Raw genomic sequence first — 14,113 nt, forward strand, 5'->3', positions numbered from 1 at the left:
AGTTAGACACGAACCCAGTCAAGTCATCTTAGCTGTGGTCATAATTATGCTTTTTGACATTTTAGATTAAAAAAAAAAAAAAATTGTGAATGCAAAGCCTCCATACACATTCTCCAGGGAGTGCCTAGTAGGTGTGCTTAGGCTTCAGAAGAAATGCTTCTCAAGAGTGCTAGTACAGTATTACACTCCTGTTCCTGGAAATAGCCTGATTTCTTTTGGGGGAGGGAAGAAAGGGAAAAACTTACCCACAAACATGAAAAACTTCCCAGCATGGGGGCCAGAATGTTAGTCAAAGCCTGCAATGTGCTTATGGTTTCATTCTGACTGGTTGGGTTCCTTGGGATTCTCTTCTCTTCTCTTCTCTTCTCTTCTCTTCTCTTCTCTTCTCTTCTCTTCTCTTCTCTTCTCTTCTCTTCTCTTCTCTTCTCTTCTCTTCTCTTCATTTCTTCCTTCTAATTTTCTTAAGTGTAAATCAACCCTGCCGTGCTCAGCTTGGCTTTACACATATTAATGATGCTTCACTTTCAACTGCACTCTCTAATTAGCGTCAGCTCGAAAACCAGCAGGGCCTGAAATGATAAACTAACCAGTACAGAATATGATTGTGCAAAGCATTCGAAGAGGTGTTTCACAAAACCCGTTAGAGCGAACTGAGCATTCTCTTCAAAGCATTAAACCCGCCACATCCTTTGAAAACTTCTTCCTGCTGCTTTGAACCCTGTCCCCAGTTGTCTCCATGGGGCCTATTTGCACACAGGTATTTTGCTTCACTGGTGGCCCAAGCAGAAGTGTGGAAACACAGGTGTGCACGGAGCCTGAAGAATCTGCAAAAACCACAACTGCTTTAATGCCTCAAAGAAAAGTTCTTCATTTGCACTAATATTCTTTGCAAAACACCTCTTCCTAAGGGTTTGCACAACCTTAGTACCAGTGTAGTACTTTGGAGCACACCTATGCTGTCCTGCTCTGAAGTCAGTTTCAGTTAAGACTTACTTCTAAGTAACCAAACCCAGTGATGATGTTAGTATTCAAATCCTCCATCTATTCCCTTTTGTTCTGTCTCCTCTATTTTACAGTTTCGATTCTTTTTTTCCACATTGTTTCTGGCTCGTATTTCTTCAGTGGTCTCTCCAGTTGTGCCCAAGCATAAATTTTTCCTGCTCACCTTGGGACTTCATAAATCTTCCTTGCAATTTTTGTTGTTGTTACCACTGCTTCTTTCTTGGTAAAAGCAGAGGCCTCATTTCTGTCCATATATCATGTTAACAATTTCGCAGGCATCAAATACGTCTTTTCCCCAAAGAACTGATGTATGTTTTGTGTATTCTTTCCATCAGCTCCAAATTGGTTTCCTGTATGGAGTGACAAAGTAAATCTCCAAGGAGGTACATTCTTCCTGAAGCATACCATAATTTCCACTCCTCAACATGGTTCATCTAAGTCTCAGAAAAAGAAAGATAAAACATAAAAACCTTCTCAAGTTGAACTCCATTCCTGAGGACTTCCTGGGCATAAGCATTTGATTTTCTTGGCAAGAAAAGGAATGATTAAAGAGAAAGCTTTAAATTGGGGCCAAACACCTCCTTTGGCTCTGCATTGTCATATCTTTGCCCCAATTCTAACCTGTGTAGTTGCTATCAATTTATCTTTTCTTTGTTTTGCAAGATGCCATGTCCTTTGAGAAATCTGTGTCTTTTACAAGATCTGCCCTTCTTCTCCATTCGTCACGTACTGTAAGGGTATGTGGGGTGACCTTGGGAGACAGGAGGAAGAACGACAGACTAGACAATGGTCAGATAAGAGGCCTGCAGAAGGAATGGGAACATGGCAAGTGTCTCAGAAGGGACCCTCCCTCGTTTCTTGGAGTGTAAAGACGAAGGGGGAGAGATGTCCTTTCAGACTTGCAAGATTTTGGTAATGTAACCTTACCGTAAAGATAGAGCTAATGCTTCTGGATGTGCTTCTTGTCTGGACTACCTCACAAGGCTGACATGTACAAATATGCCCCTTCCTCTGACTTAATTTTTCAAGCTTTGTTCTTCACCTCTCCCCCAGTCCTTGTATGGAAGCAACTGGTTGGAGACAATTGAAACACCTAGGCATTTATATGAATGCAAATGCTCTCGCTTGAAGAAGCTTCAATTTAATTCAATCTTTTATAATGCACAACTGTACAGGCAGATTCTAAATACAGTCCGTTCTCATTATTCATGGCACTTACATTCTATCGCCACTGTGAATACAACATTAGTGAATACTGAAACCTCAGCAAGAAACACGTGTGTTGGGCGACTCACTTTTTTCACCGCTCTGCATGTCCATGAATCATCACGAAAGCACTGTGAGTATTGATTTCGGGACTACAAATAAATCTTCTCGAGTAGCCGAATCCACAAATACTGAATTTGCAAAGAATGAGAATCCACTGTAGATTCCAGATAATCCCAGGGCAATTAAAACTCAGCTTGAAAAATGTTATACCAGGAGAGCAGGCTTAGTTTCCAGTGGAGACCATTGTCTCCATTTCGTGTGCATGCATCAGCTTTCTAGGCTGACTCTATGTTGGGGTTCGAAAAGGAAGGCAGTGAGATGGGCAGTGACAAACTTGAAAGATAGATAGATAGATAGATAGATAGATAGATAGATAGATAGATAGATAGATAGGTAGATAGATAAATAAATGCCCTGTGCTTGTTTTGTAGGCCTTCTCATCTCTTAAGACGTTTCCATTCTTTTTCCCAGCATCTAGCCAGTTGCAAAAGAACCCAAAGGTAAAGGAGATGAAGAGGAAGAAAGATCAGTTGGACTCCTGAAAGAGTTAGGACTCTAACAGGTCAAACAGATAAGGGAGGAGAAGAACAGTCAGCTAATGGAAAGGGTCCCACCACATGATCACTTCATACCATTATTTTCCGCAGCTCCATTACAGTTTTATCGAATGCAAAGGAATCAGTGGCTTTCTGGATATTGTTGGATGACAGCTTCCATCTCCTTCCTTTTCTGCCTGTTATTGTATTAGCTTTATACTGAATACCACTCCAAAATGTGCTACAAGGAAGGAAGGTATGGGTAGCTTTTTAAAAAATAAATCTCCAAATAGGGAATGCTTCTAAATTATATATACCTCTACCATCATAGGTTAGTACTTGGAAGGGAGACACCAGGGAATCCTATAGCTTTGGGTTAGACAAGGAAGTCAAAAAGCTTTTGGAAAGACAGCAGCACCAAAACACTTCTGGACTGCTGCCAAGGAAACTCTGTAGATGCATCCATAGTCACCAAGAGTTGATCTCACGTTGACAGAGTCTTTACCTATTTACAACTTCAGGTCTAAGGAAGCTCCCATTGTAGATAGGCCCATTATTAGTGAAAGGAAACCTGACACTGTGTGCTCTTAGAAAATGTGTTCTAAAAGTTGATTCAGGTTTAAAGCAGTAGATGTCACTCTAGATCTTTCCATGCTGGGAAGATCTCTCTCTCTCTCTCTCTCTCTCTCTCCCTCCCTCCCTCTCTCATTCTCTCTCCTCCCAGAATTGTTGGCTGTGGCTTGCTGCAAGATTTGATCTCTCTCTGCTTGCCTTTCTCAAGTTCTCGGAATAGTATGGAAATTTCCTCTGAAGACCACATGGAAGAGAGAAATAAGGGCATGGTTTGCTGGTGCCTAAACGTGCCACAGTTCTATTTGATGACCGCTTCAAATCGTATTGCCAAGTTGGCCTTGAATCAAATTCAGTGACTTTGAATAGAGGGAGACCATTGAAGCCAACCCCTAGCCAGCACAGCATGCAGATCAAAGTGTCCTAGACAAATAGCTGTGTATAAACATGTTCAGTGAAGATAAACCCTCCACCACTTGGGAATTAATCAATGAACTGCTCTTACTTTAAGAATCCCCCCTCCACAATATTTCATTCAAATCTGCCTTCCTGTACCTTAAGTTCATTGTTCTATGTGGTGTCCTGTGCCCTGGAATGAGAGAAAATTGGTGCTGATTTTCTTCTCTGCAATTTCTCAAGTTTTAGAAAAATATTCCATCCTCCCTCAGTCATCGTTTCTCAAAGTTAATCATATCCAGCTCTTCCAATCTTTCCTAAGTTTGAAGCCCCTGGTCATCTTGGTTGCTCTTCTCTGAACCTGTTCCAGTTTCTCTGAATCCTTCTAAATGCTTGGGACTCAAATCTGAAGATGATGATGATGAAGTTGATGATTCTATATCTACGTATATCTATATCTATATTTATCCCCCTTCTATTCCTATCCCTCTATAAAATAACTCCTGAAAATAAGTAAGTCTGCTGGGTATGGTCAAAAAAGTAAAAATGACTGCCATAATAGTGTAATTGAAGCTCTGCTTGATTTTATGTCCAATGTGACTGCCATCTTGACTTTTTTGACCATACCTTGCAGGCCCCCCAGGAAGAAGAGAACAAACTATCATGGAAATTACCAATTTTGATGATACTTTTCAAACCTGCAAGTAGAACTGAGCCTACATTTGATAGTCTACTTGAGTAATATATTTGATCTATTACTCGTGCTTCTCAGCATGCAAATATATTCAAAGAAAATAGACATTGCATGTTGTTTTAGATCAAAAAATGATACTTCTTTGAAAGAGAGGAGTAATTCTCTCCAGCTCTGTGCAAGATGATTGCAGTGGCAAATTGGAATTACAGGCTAGAGAGAGCTCGACAGGATTGCATGATAAAACCTTGATAAAACCCAGCATTCAGTCAGAATGATTTTGAGTATGACATATCTCTGCTTATCAAGGATATGAATGTGAAGCAAATTATGCTAAGAAAGACCTTATGCCAAAGACAACAAAACAGTTAGAAGACCCTGGGAAATGAGCAAAAGGTGGCATTCTCTCCAGAAGATCTACTGAAGATCTGTATAAATTAGTGCTTTGCAAAAATGCAGATTAAAACTTATCCTACCTCCTTCCAGTTCCCAGAATCTGCCCTACTTGCTCCCCTGCTCACCTTTTAAAGGAGAGGGGTAGCCCTCGGGGTGAAAATGTTATATACTTTAAGATGTCTGAATTTTATAATCTCATCTAAAATTCATTGAGCTGAAGAAAGTCAAGTAAAGCAAAGCTAATTTATACCGAACTTGAAAACCGATGTGCAGTTAGAGCTGGGAAGAGGGAAGTAGGTGGAAACGCCAAGCTATGTGAAATTTAACCAGGGGTAAAATGAAGGCAGGATTGGCAGCTCATTCTTTTCAGGGTGGGCTTCCACTGGTTCTCAGACAGAGTGTCTTATCTTTTGCAAATTGCATGAAGCAGACTTCTAACGCCAAGTGCAAATGGAGGGCGTTGCCTTTCCCAGCTATTGTTTGGCAGAAGAGGCATCATGAAAAGTAGCGCATGAGTGCCAACAAACTGCAGAGGGAAATATGTTGCAAAGGCAACCATAAGTCATGAATGTAACACTTTAATGGAAATTAGTTTCCCAAGCTGGCTTTCAGGGGTGCTGCAACATGGGTTACTGGATGTGGGACACTGTTCATTAATTTGGGCTAGTGACCCCTTGTCACGGTCTGAACATGCCTTGATTACCATAGGATTCTCTTGTTCTACCATCCACCACAGGGCGGCTGGACACACTGGGCTCTGGGATAGGCCCACAGGCATCATGGGATGGCTCATGGCTGACTGTCCATCCATCCATCCATCCAACTATACATCCATCCATTTGTCCATCTCTCTGTCTGTCCATTCCTCTGTCCATCTGTCTGTCCGACCGTCTGTTCATCTGTCCGCCTGTCCATCCATCTGTCTGTCTTATGGATGGACGGACACACGGATGGACAGACTGACGGACAGGCGGGCGGGCAGATGGACAGTTGGACAGACGTCCACCCATCCGTCTGTCCATCTTATACATTTTGAATGCAATTTGTATGGGTTTCTTCCTAACCCATCCCATCCCATAAATTGATCCTGGAGACCCAGTTTGTGGTCTCTTGCAGGTCTCAGAAAAGCTAAGCAATCCAGGTTTGGTTATACATGGATGGGAGCCTACAAGGAAATTCCAGGCCTAGTATGCAAGATGAGGAAGTCTAAAATGTATTGCCGAAGGTAATGATGAACAACCTCTATCTGGTTGTGATGAAAATCACATGAATGCATTGCTGAAGTCTCCAGGAACTTTGTCTGGAGGAGGCTTTGCCTGGAGAACTAAGAGATAACAACAGAATATCTTATAATTATATAATTAATTATAATCTCCAGAAGGTGAATATATGATGATTATATGTGCAGTTTGTTCAAGTTGGCCATGTTGTCCTTAGACTGAAATGGCTAAAAAAGAGAATATGGGCTCCTGAGAATTGTTCTTGATATTTTCATTTTCCTAATTCATCCATCCAGAGGTGGCTGTGCACCTGATCTCAGTGTTGCCTTATTCGGCAGCAAGATCTAAAGCCAAGTTCTATTTGACCAGATCTCATTTGTGCGGAATAAAAGTCAACCTCTCCGTACAATTTGGGACAAGCCAGAACAAACAGTCTTGGCAACAAGCATTCTGAACAAACTGACATTTCCTGTTTCACAGGACTAGACCCCCTCTCGATGTGATAATCTGCAGGAGATCTGAAAATGAATAGTTGAAATGAGTTCTGATTTCTTGTGAGTAAAGGGAAAGTTTAAAAGTGCAGGGTTAATATCTGGTAGCAAAGCCTTAAAAAAAAAACATATTTGAAAAGTTGAAATTCTCCCTCCCTCCCTTCCAAAACAGAGACACTCAGGCCAAAGGGTGCAAAAATGTTATGGAAGAGGATTGCATGTGCCCAAACCCCACATAATATTTATACTTATTTCCATCAAATCATGAAAGACATTCTAGCTGAGGCAGAAATAAAATTTGCAAAGGGACCTTACTGGTGCTGTTAATAATCTGGTTTTGGAAAATGAGTTTGCTCTGATGTATTATGGAGCACGCTGGATTTATTGAGGCACTTGTTTAATTAATTTCCACATTTTGATGCAAGAAAGCAAACATCGCCTTGGGTTTTGCTACTTCTTAAGACTATAACGCAACATTTTGCAAATGGTCACTATGTGGCTATAGCTTAACATGCCTTTTTTTGGTTCAGGTTCTAGACGTTCATTCACCTCACGTGGAGCTGAGAGGCCATTTATTCAGGCTGCAGAGAACAGTGAAAGAACACAGGGGCCATCAAGGAACCCTTTCTGGTTTATCTGAAACCCACTGCTCATTTATCCATTTGGGACTCTTTAATCCCAAAGAGACCCACCGGCACCTATGAATTCATTCCCACCCACGTTAGCGTAGAAGCAATCCATTTAAGTTCTGCATCTTCCAAACTTTTGCTGAAGCCAGCTCAAGCGTTGAACTTCTTTCCAATAATTAAGCGTACGCACACATCACGACTCTGGTCTCCATTGGCTTTGTTAATTCAGCTGCCTACAATTCCCGATAAATCTATTTCCTTATTTAACATTTGAAAATATCAAAGCTTGGGCTTTCAAGGTGTTCGGAGAAAGGAAGAATTCTCTTCACATGCCAGCAAATCCAGTTTCATCCATTACTGTAGCTGTGCACTAATTTCCAGAGCGCTCTTCTTTCCCTCATGGAATACTTTTAAAAAGATATTTTTTTCCACTATGATCAGGATAATTTATATTTAGCCCTAAATAGCACGAGGAAATTTGGAAACATTCTGACATAGTATTTAAGTTCAGATAACTACCTCCATTAATTCCCCCTACTGCATTAAAAAGGTGACCAGATAAATAATTATCAGCTTACATCCCACCAGCGACTCTCTGCTTCTCACTTCAAAGAAATATTACCCAGAGGCACGTATCCAGAACATGCATTTTTGCATCCATTTTAATTCTTGAAAGTGCAATGTGGCAATGCCTTGAATGCTAAGGTAAGATAAGTGGTTATTCCAAATTACATTGTGCTGTTAACAATAAAGCTAAAGTGTGGATCTGGGCTTAATCCTTTGAAATCAAACAAAATCAATGATGTTGGTAGAGCATATTCTTGTTATTGTCGGTCGCACAGTCAGCCAGATGTTGAGGCTGCATTTGGCATTTTTGTCCCCCTATCGAGTCCTTCCCAAGGACCTGGGATAGGCAGGTGTTGTTGTTTGATGGTGTTAAAGGTGTCGTCGGAGGATGGAATCTGTTCTAAGTAAAGCTGCCTTTTGCAATGGACTGATGGTGATCTTGTCAATGCCGATGGTCTTCAAGTGGTTGCTATTATTATTACTGAAAATGCAGCACAGCTTCTCAAACAGCTAGTGAAAGCAAAATGAAATACAAGCAACACATCTTCAAAATGCATTAAAATGCTGTAAAAGTGAGGGAGAACAAACACGTCTTTCCCACCGCAGAAAAATTGCATGGTGTTGTTGTTCCAGAAATGGTACCTGTTGCTTCCCTCTCTCTGGCCTTTATTCATTTTATCTCAGATCACAGTTGTAAGCAAGTCATTGAGGTCCTGCTAAACACGTCAGGTCTTAAAACAGATAGATAAAGGACCCTGAATTTAAACTGGGCTTGGAAATAAGCTGGAAACTTCCTTGATGATCTACACCACTGCTGACCCAATCTGGAGAACTAAGTTGATTCCAAATTGCAAGAGTCCTCTGAATAGGTTTGCAAAGAAAATTTTAAAGGGTGCTGGGCAAACTTCTGTTTGCCTCACGGTAATGCAGACGGAGACTGCAGCCATGAAATTAAGAGACGCTTACTCCTTGGGAGGAAAGCTATGGCAAACCTAGACAGCATATTAAAAAGCAGAGACATTACCTTGCCGACAAAGATCTGCATAATCAAAGCTATGGTTTTCCCAGTAGCAATGTATGGCTGTGAGAGCTGGACCATAAAGAAGGCTGAGCGCCAAAGAATTGATGCCTTTGAACTTTGAACTGTGGTGCTGGAGAAAACTCTTAAGAGTCCCCTGGACTGCTAGGAGGTCAGACCAGTGAATCTTAAAGGAAATCAACCCTGACTGCTCATTGGAAGGATTGATAATGAAGCTCAAGCTCAGATACTTTGGTCACCTAATGCGAGGAGAGGACTCTTTGGAAAAGACCCTGATGCTGGGAAAGATGGAAGGCAAAAGGAGAAGAGGACGGCAGAGGATGAGATGGTTAGATGGCATCACTGAAGCAATGAACATGAAATTGGGCAAACTCAGGGAGGCAGTGAAGGACAGGAAGGCCTGGTGCGATATGGTTCATGGTGTCACGAAGAGTTGGACACAACGACTGAACAACAACAACAACAAAACAGGAATGGAACACAGAAGCTATTTAAGGGCCTTTAGGTATGGAATTTAATGTATGTCAAACGAGTTAAAAGCTCATTCCAAACCTGAAACAGGGTTCCCTCCAGTCTAACATTAAAGTCTGCTAGCAATTTCCTCTTGGTGCTCGAAAGCCGGAGAAGCAGGAGTCACCAGAGTCTTGGAACAGCTGCCAGTAAATACAATTCCACCATAATTCATCTCAACGTTAAAAAAACAAAGTCCCTTTTGGCCCACACAGTACGATCCAAATGTTGTTGCGTTATTATTTCCCACTTCGACTGCAGAAAGAACATTAGAAGCAAGAGAATGTAAAATAGGCCTGAAAGTGTGTTTGCAAGAATGGTTCCAGGAAGAAACTTTTGAAGTTGTGAATTGAGTGGCTGAATGATGATTAACTGCACATCCAGCCTCTTTTGTCAGCATTAACAACAAGCAGCTGCTTTTTTTATTCAATAGCAACAAGCTCATAATCCTGTCTTTTCCTGGGAAAAAAAATGGTTCCAGTACAATAGATGTCAGCCCTGCAAGGCAGTCCAGACAGGAAACCAAAACCAGGAGTACTAATCCTACTTTTATTGCAAGGTTACAGTAACAAAATCTTGTAAGTCTGAAAGCACTCCTCCCCTCTCCTGCCTTTACATTCCCAAGAACTAGGGAAGGTCCCTTCTGAAATGCTTTCTCCACCCCCATTTCTGCTTTGGACTCAGATTTCTCTTATCAGACCATTGTTTAGGCTGCAGCTCTTCCTCCTGTCTCCTAAAGTTATTCTCACAGCCCATTACCTCAGAATGCAAAGGTGAGATTTGGTAGAACATGAAAAAAAAAAACCCATTGGGAGGGCAAAAAGGCCAGTTTTGGGAGGCACCTTGCTTCCAATTCCCTTCCGACTGGAGTAGCAAAGAAACGTTGCGTTCTTATATTTTCTCATTTGAGCAACGTCAAAAAAAGCTCCAGGAAAATCTCGGGAACCACAAAAAGACCATCCCCACCACAAGAAAGGCCAGAGCTGCATTTCTCATGAAATGTTTCCCGGAGGACATGCTAAACTTTTGCCCATGACCATGGGCTTGGAACCACTCCACCACTTCACCAAGGCTGTACTGCTGGGGTTCATATCCCAGCTCCCTTCTAGCTTTGGCTAAGCTGAAAAAATGGGTCACCCCAGTTTTGTAAACCTCGGTGCGAGTGAGGAGGGGCTGAAAGTTATACAGGCGTCCCACCACAAAATGGACCAGTTCCGTAAAAAAGGCAAAGAAGTAAACAAGTGACAGAGGGAGGTGGAGAGTGGGGAAGGCATAGCCTAGGTTTTCTACCAGAGGGCGGAAGAATTCAAAATTATTGACTGGCCTCCCGTCAGAAATGAAATAAGGTTGGCCGGCAGCTATATGCTTTTTGGTGGCACCCAGAGCCTCTGCTGCTAAAATGTGAGCTTGCACCAGGTTATCTACATGCACAAAGTCCACCAGGCTGCTAGGATCCCCGTACACAAACCGGAACCATCCCCGTTCAATGTAGTTGACAATCCTCGGAAGATGCCTCTGCTCTCCTGGTCCATAAATGCCAGCGGGTCTTAAGGCACAAGTCCTCAGTATTCCCTGACCATCCCTCAGGACCGTCCCATTGGCCTCCAAAACTTTCATTTCAGCCAAAGCTTTGGTCCTTGAATAATGGTCAGGGTGAAGATGGAGGGGTAGATAAGGCCAAGATTCATCTCCATTTTCTATGACCTGACCCCCAAACACTACATTGTATGTGCTTGTGTAAACCAGTTTTGAGATTCCAACTTTCCTGCAAGTTTCAATGACATTCTCAGTTCCTTTGATGTTGACCTCTTCTATACGTTTTTGGTTTAGCTGTTCCCGGCCAGACATGCCAAAGGAGGCAATATGGAACACGCAGGACATGCCCTGGAGGGCTGCTTCCACTTCTTGGATGTCACAGACATCACCCTTCACAAATTTCACGCCTTTTGGTATCTCTTGGGTAGGTCTGGAAACATCAAACAGGATCACATCCACTTTGTTCTTGGCCAGGGCAGAACCAAGCCTGAAATAAAACAAGTAGGACAGGTTGAGACAGGAATTATAGAATAAAAGATATTTCACAACAGGAACTATTTAACTGCGAAGGCTTTCAGTCAGCTGAACTGCTTGGATTACCCAAGGTGCTGAGGACAAGAAGGAGGGTTGCAACTTTCAGGCAGTAGATCCATCAACAAAAGCTTCCATTGATTAAATGGGCAGGCCTGGCGTGCTCCTCTGATAGGAAATAAAGACCAAAATCATAGACATAGTTCTCATTTATTAAATTCCTTCATCTACACAGAGACAGACTCAAACACAGGGAGGATAGCTCTTGTTTATTAAATTCCCTGTCTCTCTCTCTCTGTGTAGACTCCTAAGAAACCATAAAGACCACACAAACGAATGAGTGGATCACAGAATAAATCATAGTTCTCACTCAAGGCCCAAATGACCAGGCTCAAATTACTGTATTTTGGACACATGATGGGAAGACCCAGCTCCCTTAACAAGCTCATAATGCTGGGACAGGTGGAAGGAGAAAGAAGAAGATGACTAGCAGAAGGTGGACAAACATGATCACCATGGTGATGGGTGCACTGTTGGGGACCAGACTGGGGACATATTACTGTGGAGAAGGGCTATGTGGTTACTAAGAGCTGACACTGACTTGATGGTGCACGATCAATCTCATGTATGTATGCATGTGTGTATATATATGTGTGTGTGTGCATGTGCACGCGTGTGTGTGTTTGCGTGCATATAGGACTGTACAGCACGTGACCCAATTTGGATGCACAGATATCATCTTCCAAAGGTTGTAATAACTGTAAACAAAGAATTGCACTATGTCAATAAAGAATTGCACTTATTTTAGAACAAATTGCGTCATCACTAATTAATAATTACTAACCGAAAACCAAAATATCCACTTCCACCGGTAATGAGGACAGCTTCCTTGTTGGGGTTTTCTCTTTCCATATCTTCGTTTCTTCCACCACCTTAAGCTAAGACCTCTATAAATAAAGAGAAAGCATGGTATAACTTATTTTACAACTGAACGTGGTGGCCCACTAATAGTTTACATCAGTGTTCCTCCACCTTGGCCACTTTAAGATAGGTGGGCTTCAACTCCCAGAATTCCCCAGCCAGTCATGCTGGCTGGGGAATTCTGGGAGTTGAAGCCCACCTATCTTAAAGTGGCCAAGGTGGAGGAACACTGGTTTACATAATTTCACTTTGCCTGACTTCACTGGGTAACAACCCATCACCTGCCTTTCCAAGTTCACACAACATGGAAGCCATAAACTGCGTTTCACATTTTATTTTATGTTTAACTTTTTATTATGCTCTTTGAATCCAAAGCCTCTCCCAGCCCCAACAACAATATTCCTTCTAGCAGGACTGCAGAATAAAACAGTTTCTTCAGCTGTCAAATAACTTACAGAGAGTGGATCAATCACTGCCTCTCCCAGGATAACCTACCTCCAGGGCCATGGAGTCGGACATAAAACATTCAACTCCAACTCCTTTAACTACATATCGATATAGGAAATAAATCATAAATATACTAATTATATATTTCCTATATTGACTGCAAGCATGCAACATACAGGGCATTTCATCACTGCCAAAGCAAATCAGTAGGCAACTGTTTAAAACCCTAACCTGTTAAAACTTGGGTCCAAAAGCTATAGCTAAGACATTCTGTGTCTATTTTTTTTTAACTTTGTTTATTAAAGAAATTACAAACATTCCATAAGTTTAAACAAAGGATAAAAGCTAAAAAATAAAAACAACGAGGTTCTATTTTTATCAAAATATATATTCTGAAATTCGCAGGGAACTTGAAATTAAAATAAATCCTGGAAAAACAAATAGGTTCATCAAGTTATTATCGATGAAATAGGAAATGTTAACATATTATTTATATTATATACAAGTTAAATTTATTAGGAGCCGGAGTCGGGATCTTTTGACCGACTCCAACTCCCGTATCCCAAGAATTGCTTCTGGCTCCAACTCCGACTCCACCGCCCTGCCTACCCTAGAGGGTTGTTGTGAGATTAGAAAGAGTGGGGGGAGAGAGAAGAGTGGGTGGAGTCTTTGGGGTTCTCTGAGCTTGGTTCTCTTCTTGCAAACCTTTCATTACCCGGCTAGGTAACATCTTCAGTGCTATGGTTTAAACCCATTCCATTCTAGCAGTGAAGGTGTTACCTAGCCGGGTAATGAAACGTTTGCAAGAAAGGAACCAAGCTCAGAGAACCCCAGACTCCACCGTTCGACCCTGATCTACCCATATTCACCTCCATTAGAACCACACGTATTGCCTTCCGGTTAAAGCGGCGCGGGGGGGGCGGTGAGAGCTGCGGAGCCGCTGTCCCTTTAATTGCGGGCTTTTTGTACGGCTCTGCTGCGTGCGCGTTCGCGGCGTGGAGGGTGCCTTGGCCTGGCGCTCACCTGAGTGGGCGCTGGACCGCTCCGGTCCGCGCGGACTTCCCGGGCTGGCGGAGCGCGCGCGAGGGCGGCGCTCCGCGTCCTGCGCGCTGGCCGCGCCTACCGCCCCGGCTGCGTGGGCGAACTTGGCGGCTGCTTTGAATTCGGGGAGGGCGCTTTTGGGGACTGGCTCAGCGGCTGCGGCTGCCGAGCCGGAGTGGCCCTGCTCGCGGCGTTTGTGGCCTCGGCGGCTGTTTGGATTTGGGGGGCAGCGTTCTCGGACTGGCGTGGCTGGAGGGGTCCGCTGCTGCTACCGGAGGGACCTCTTCGCGCTGCTTTGGAGAAGCGCGCCAGCTGTTTCTT

At 42.8% G+C, this 14,113-nt stretch overlaps 1 protein-coding gene across 2 annotated transcripts; it reads right to left on the reverse strand.

Moving 5' to 3' along the window:
• Window positions 1-9,311: 9,311 nt before the first annotated feature.
• SDR42E1 (short chain dehydrogenase/reductase family 42E, member 1) lies at window positions 9,312-13,823 on the reverse strand. Of its 2 annotated transcripts, none has more exons than XM_007433082.3 (3): window positions 13,775-13,823; window positions 12,228-12,330; window positions 9,312-11,339 (listed from the first exon to the last, which is right to left on the reverse strand). In XM_007433082.3, exons 2-3 carry the CDS (start codon window positions 12,293-12,295, stop codon window positions 10,232-10,234), a joined length of 1,176 nt encoding a protein of 391 aa, XP_007433144.1. In that variant the 5' UTR covers window positions 12,296-12,330; window positions 13,775-13,823; the 3' UTR covers window positions 9,312-10,231. The 2 variants fall into 2 exon arrangements, with proteins under 2 accessions (XP_007433144.1, XP_025025506.1); XM_025169738.2 differs by lacking the exon at window positions 13,775-13,823 and adding an exon at window positions 13,621-13,758.
• Between the last annotated feature and the right edge of the window lie 290 nt (window positions 13,824-14,113).

This window comes from Python bivittatus, unplaced genomic scaffold (assembly GCF_059951505.1).
Source record: "Python bivittatus isolate LINGU-HERP-01145 unplaced genomic scaffold, Pbiv_v1 ctg000190_np1212, whole genome shotgun sequence".
NCBI classification, from domain to species: domain Eukaryota; kingdom Metazoa; phylum Chordata; class Lepidosauria; order Squamata; family Pythonidae; genus Python; species Python bivittatus.

Bases quoted from the DNA above. Each gene is read 5' to 3' on its own strand.
- SDR42E1 (XM_007433082.3), bottom strand. From the start codon at position 12,295: ATGGAAAGAGAAAACCCCAACAAGGAAGCTGTCCTCATTACCGGTGGA. The intron at 11,340-12,227 runs GTTAGTAATTAT...GTTTTATTTCAG, and splicing joins AGTGGATATTTTGGTTTTCG to GCTTGGTTCTGCCCTGGCCA.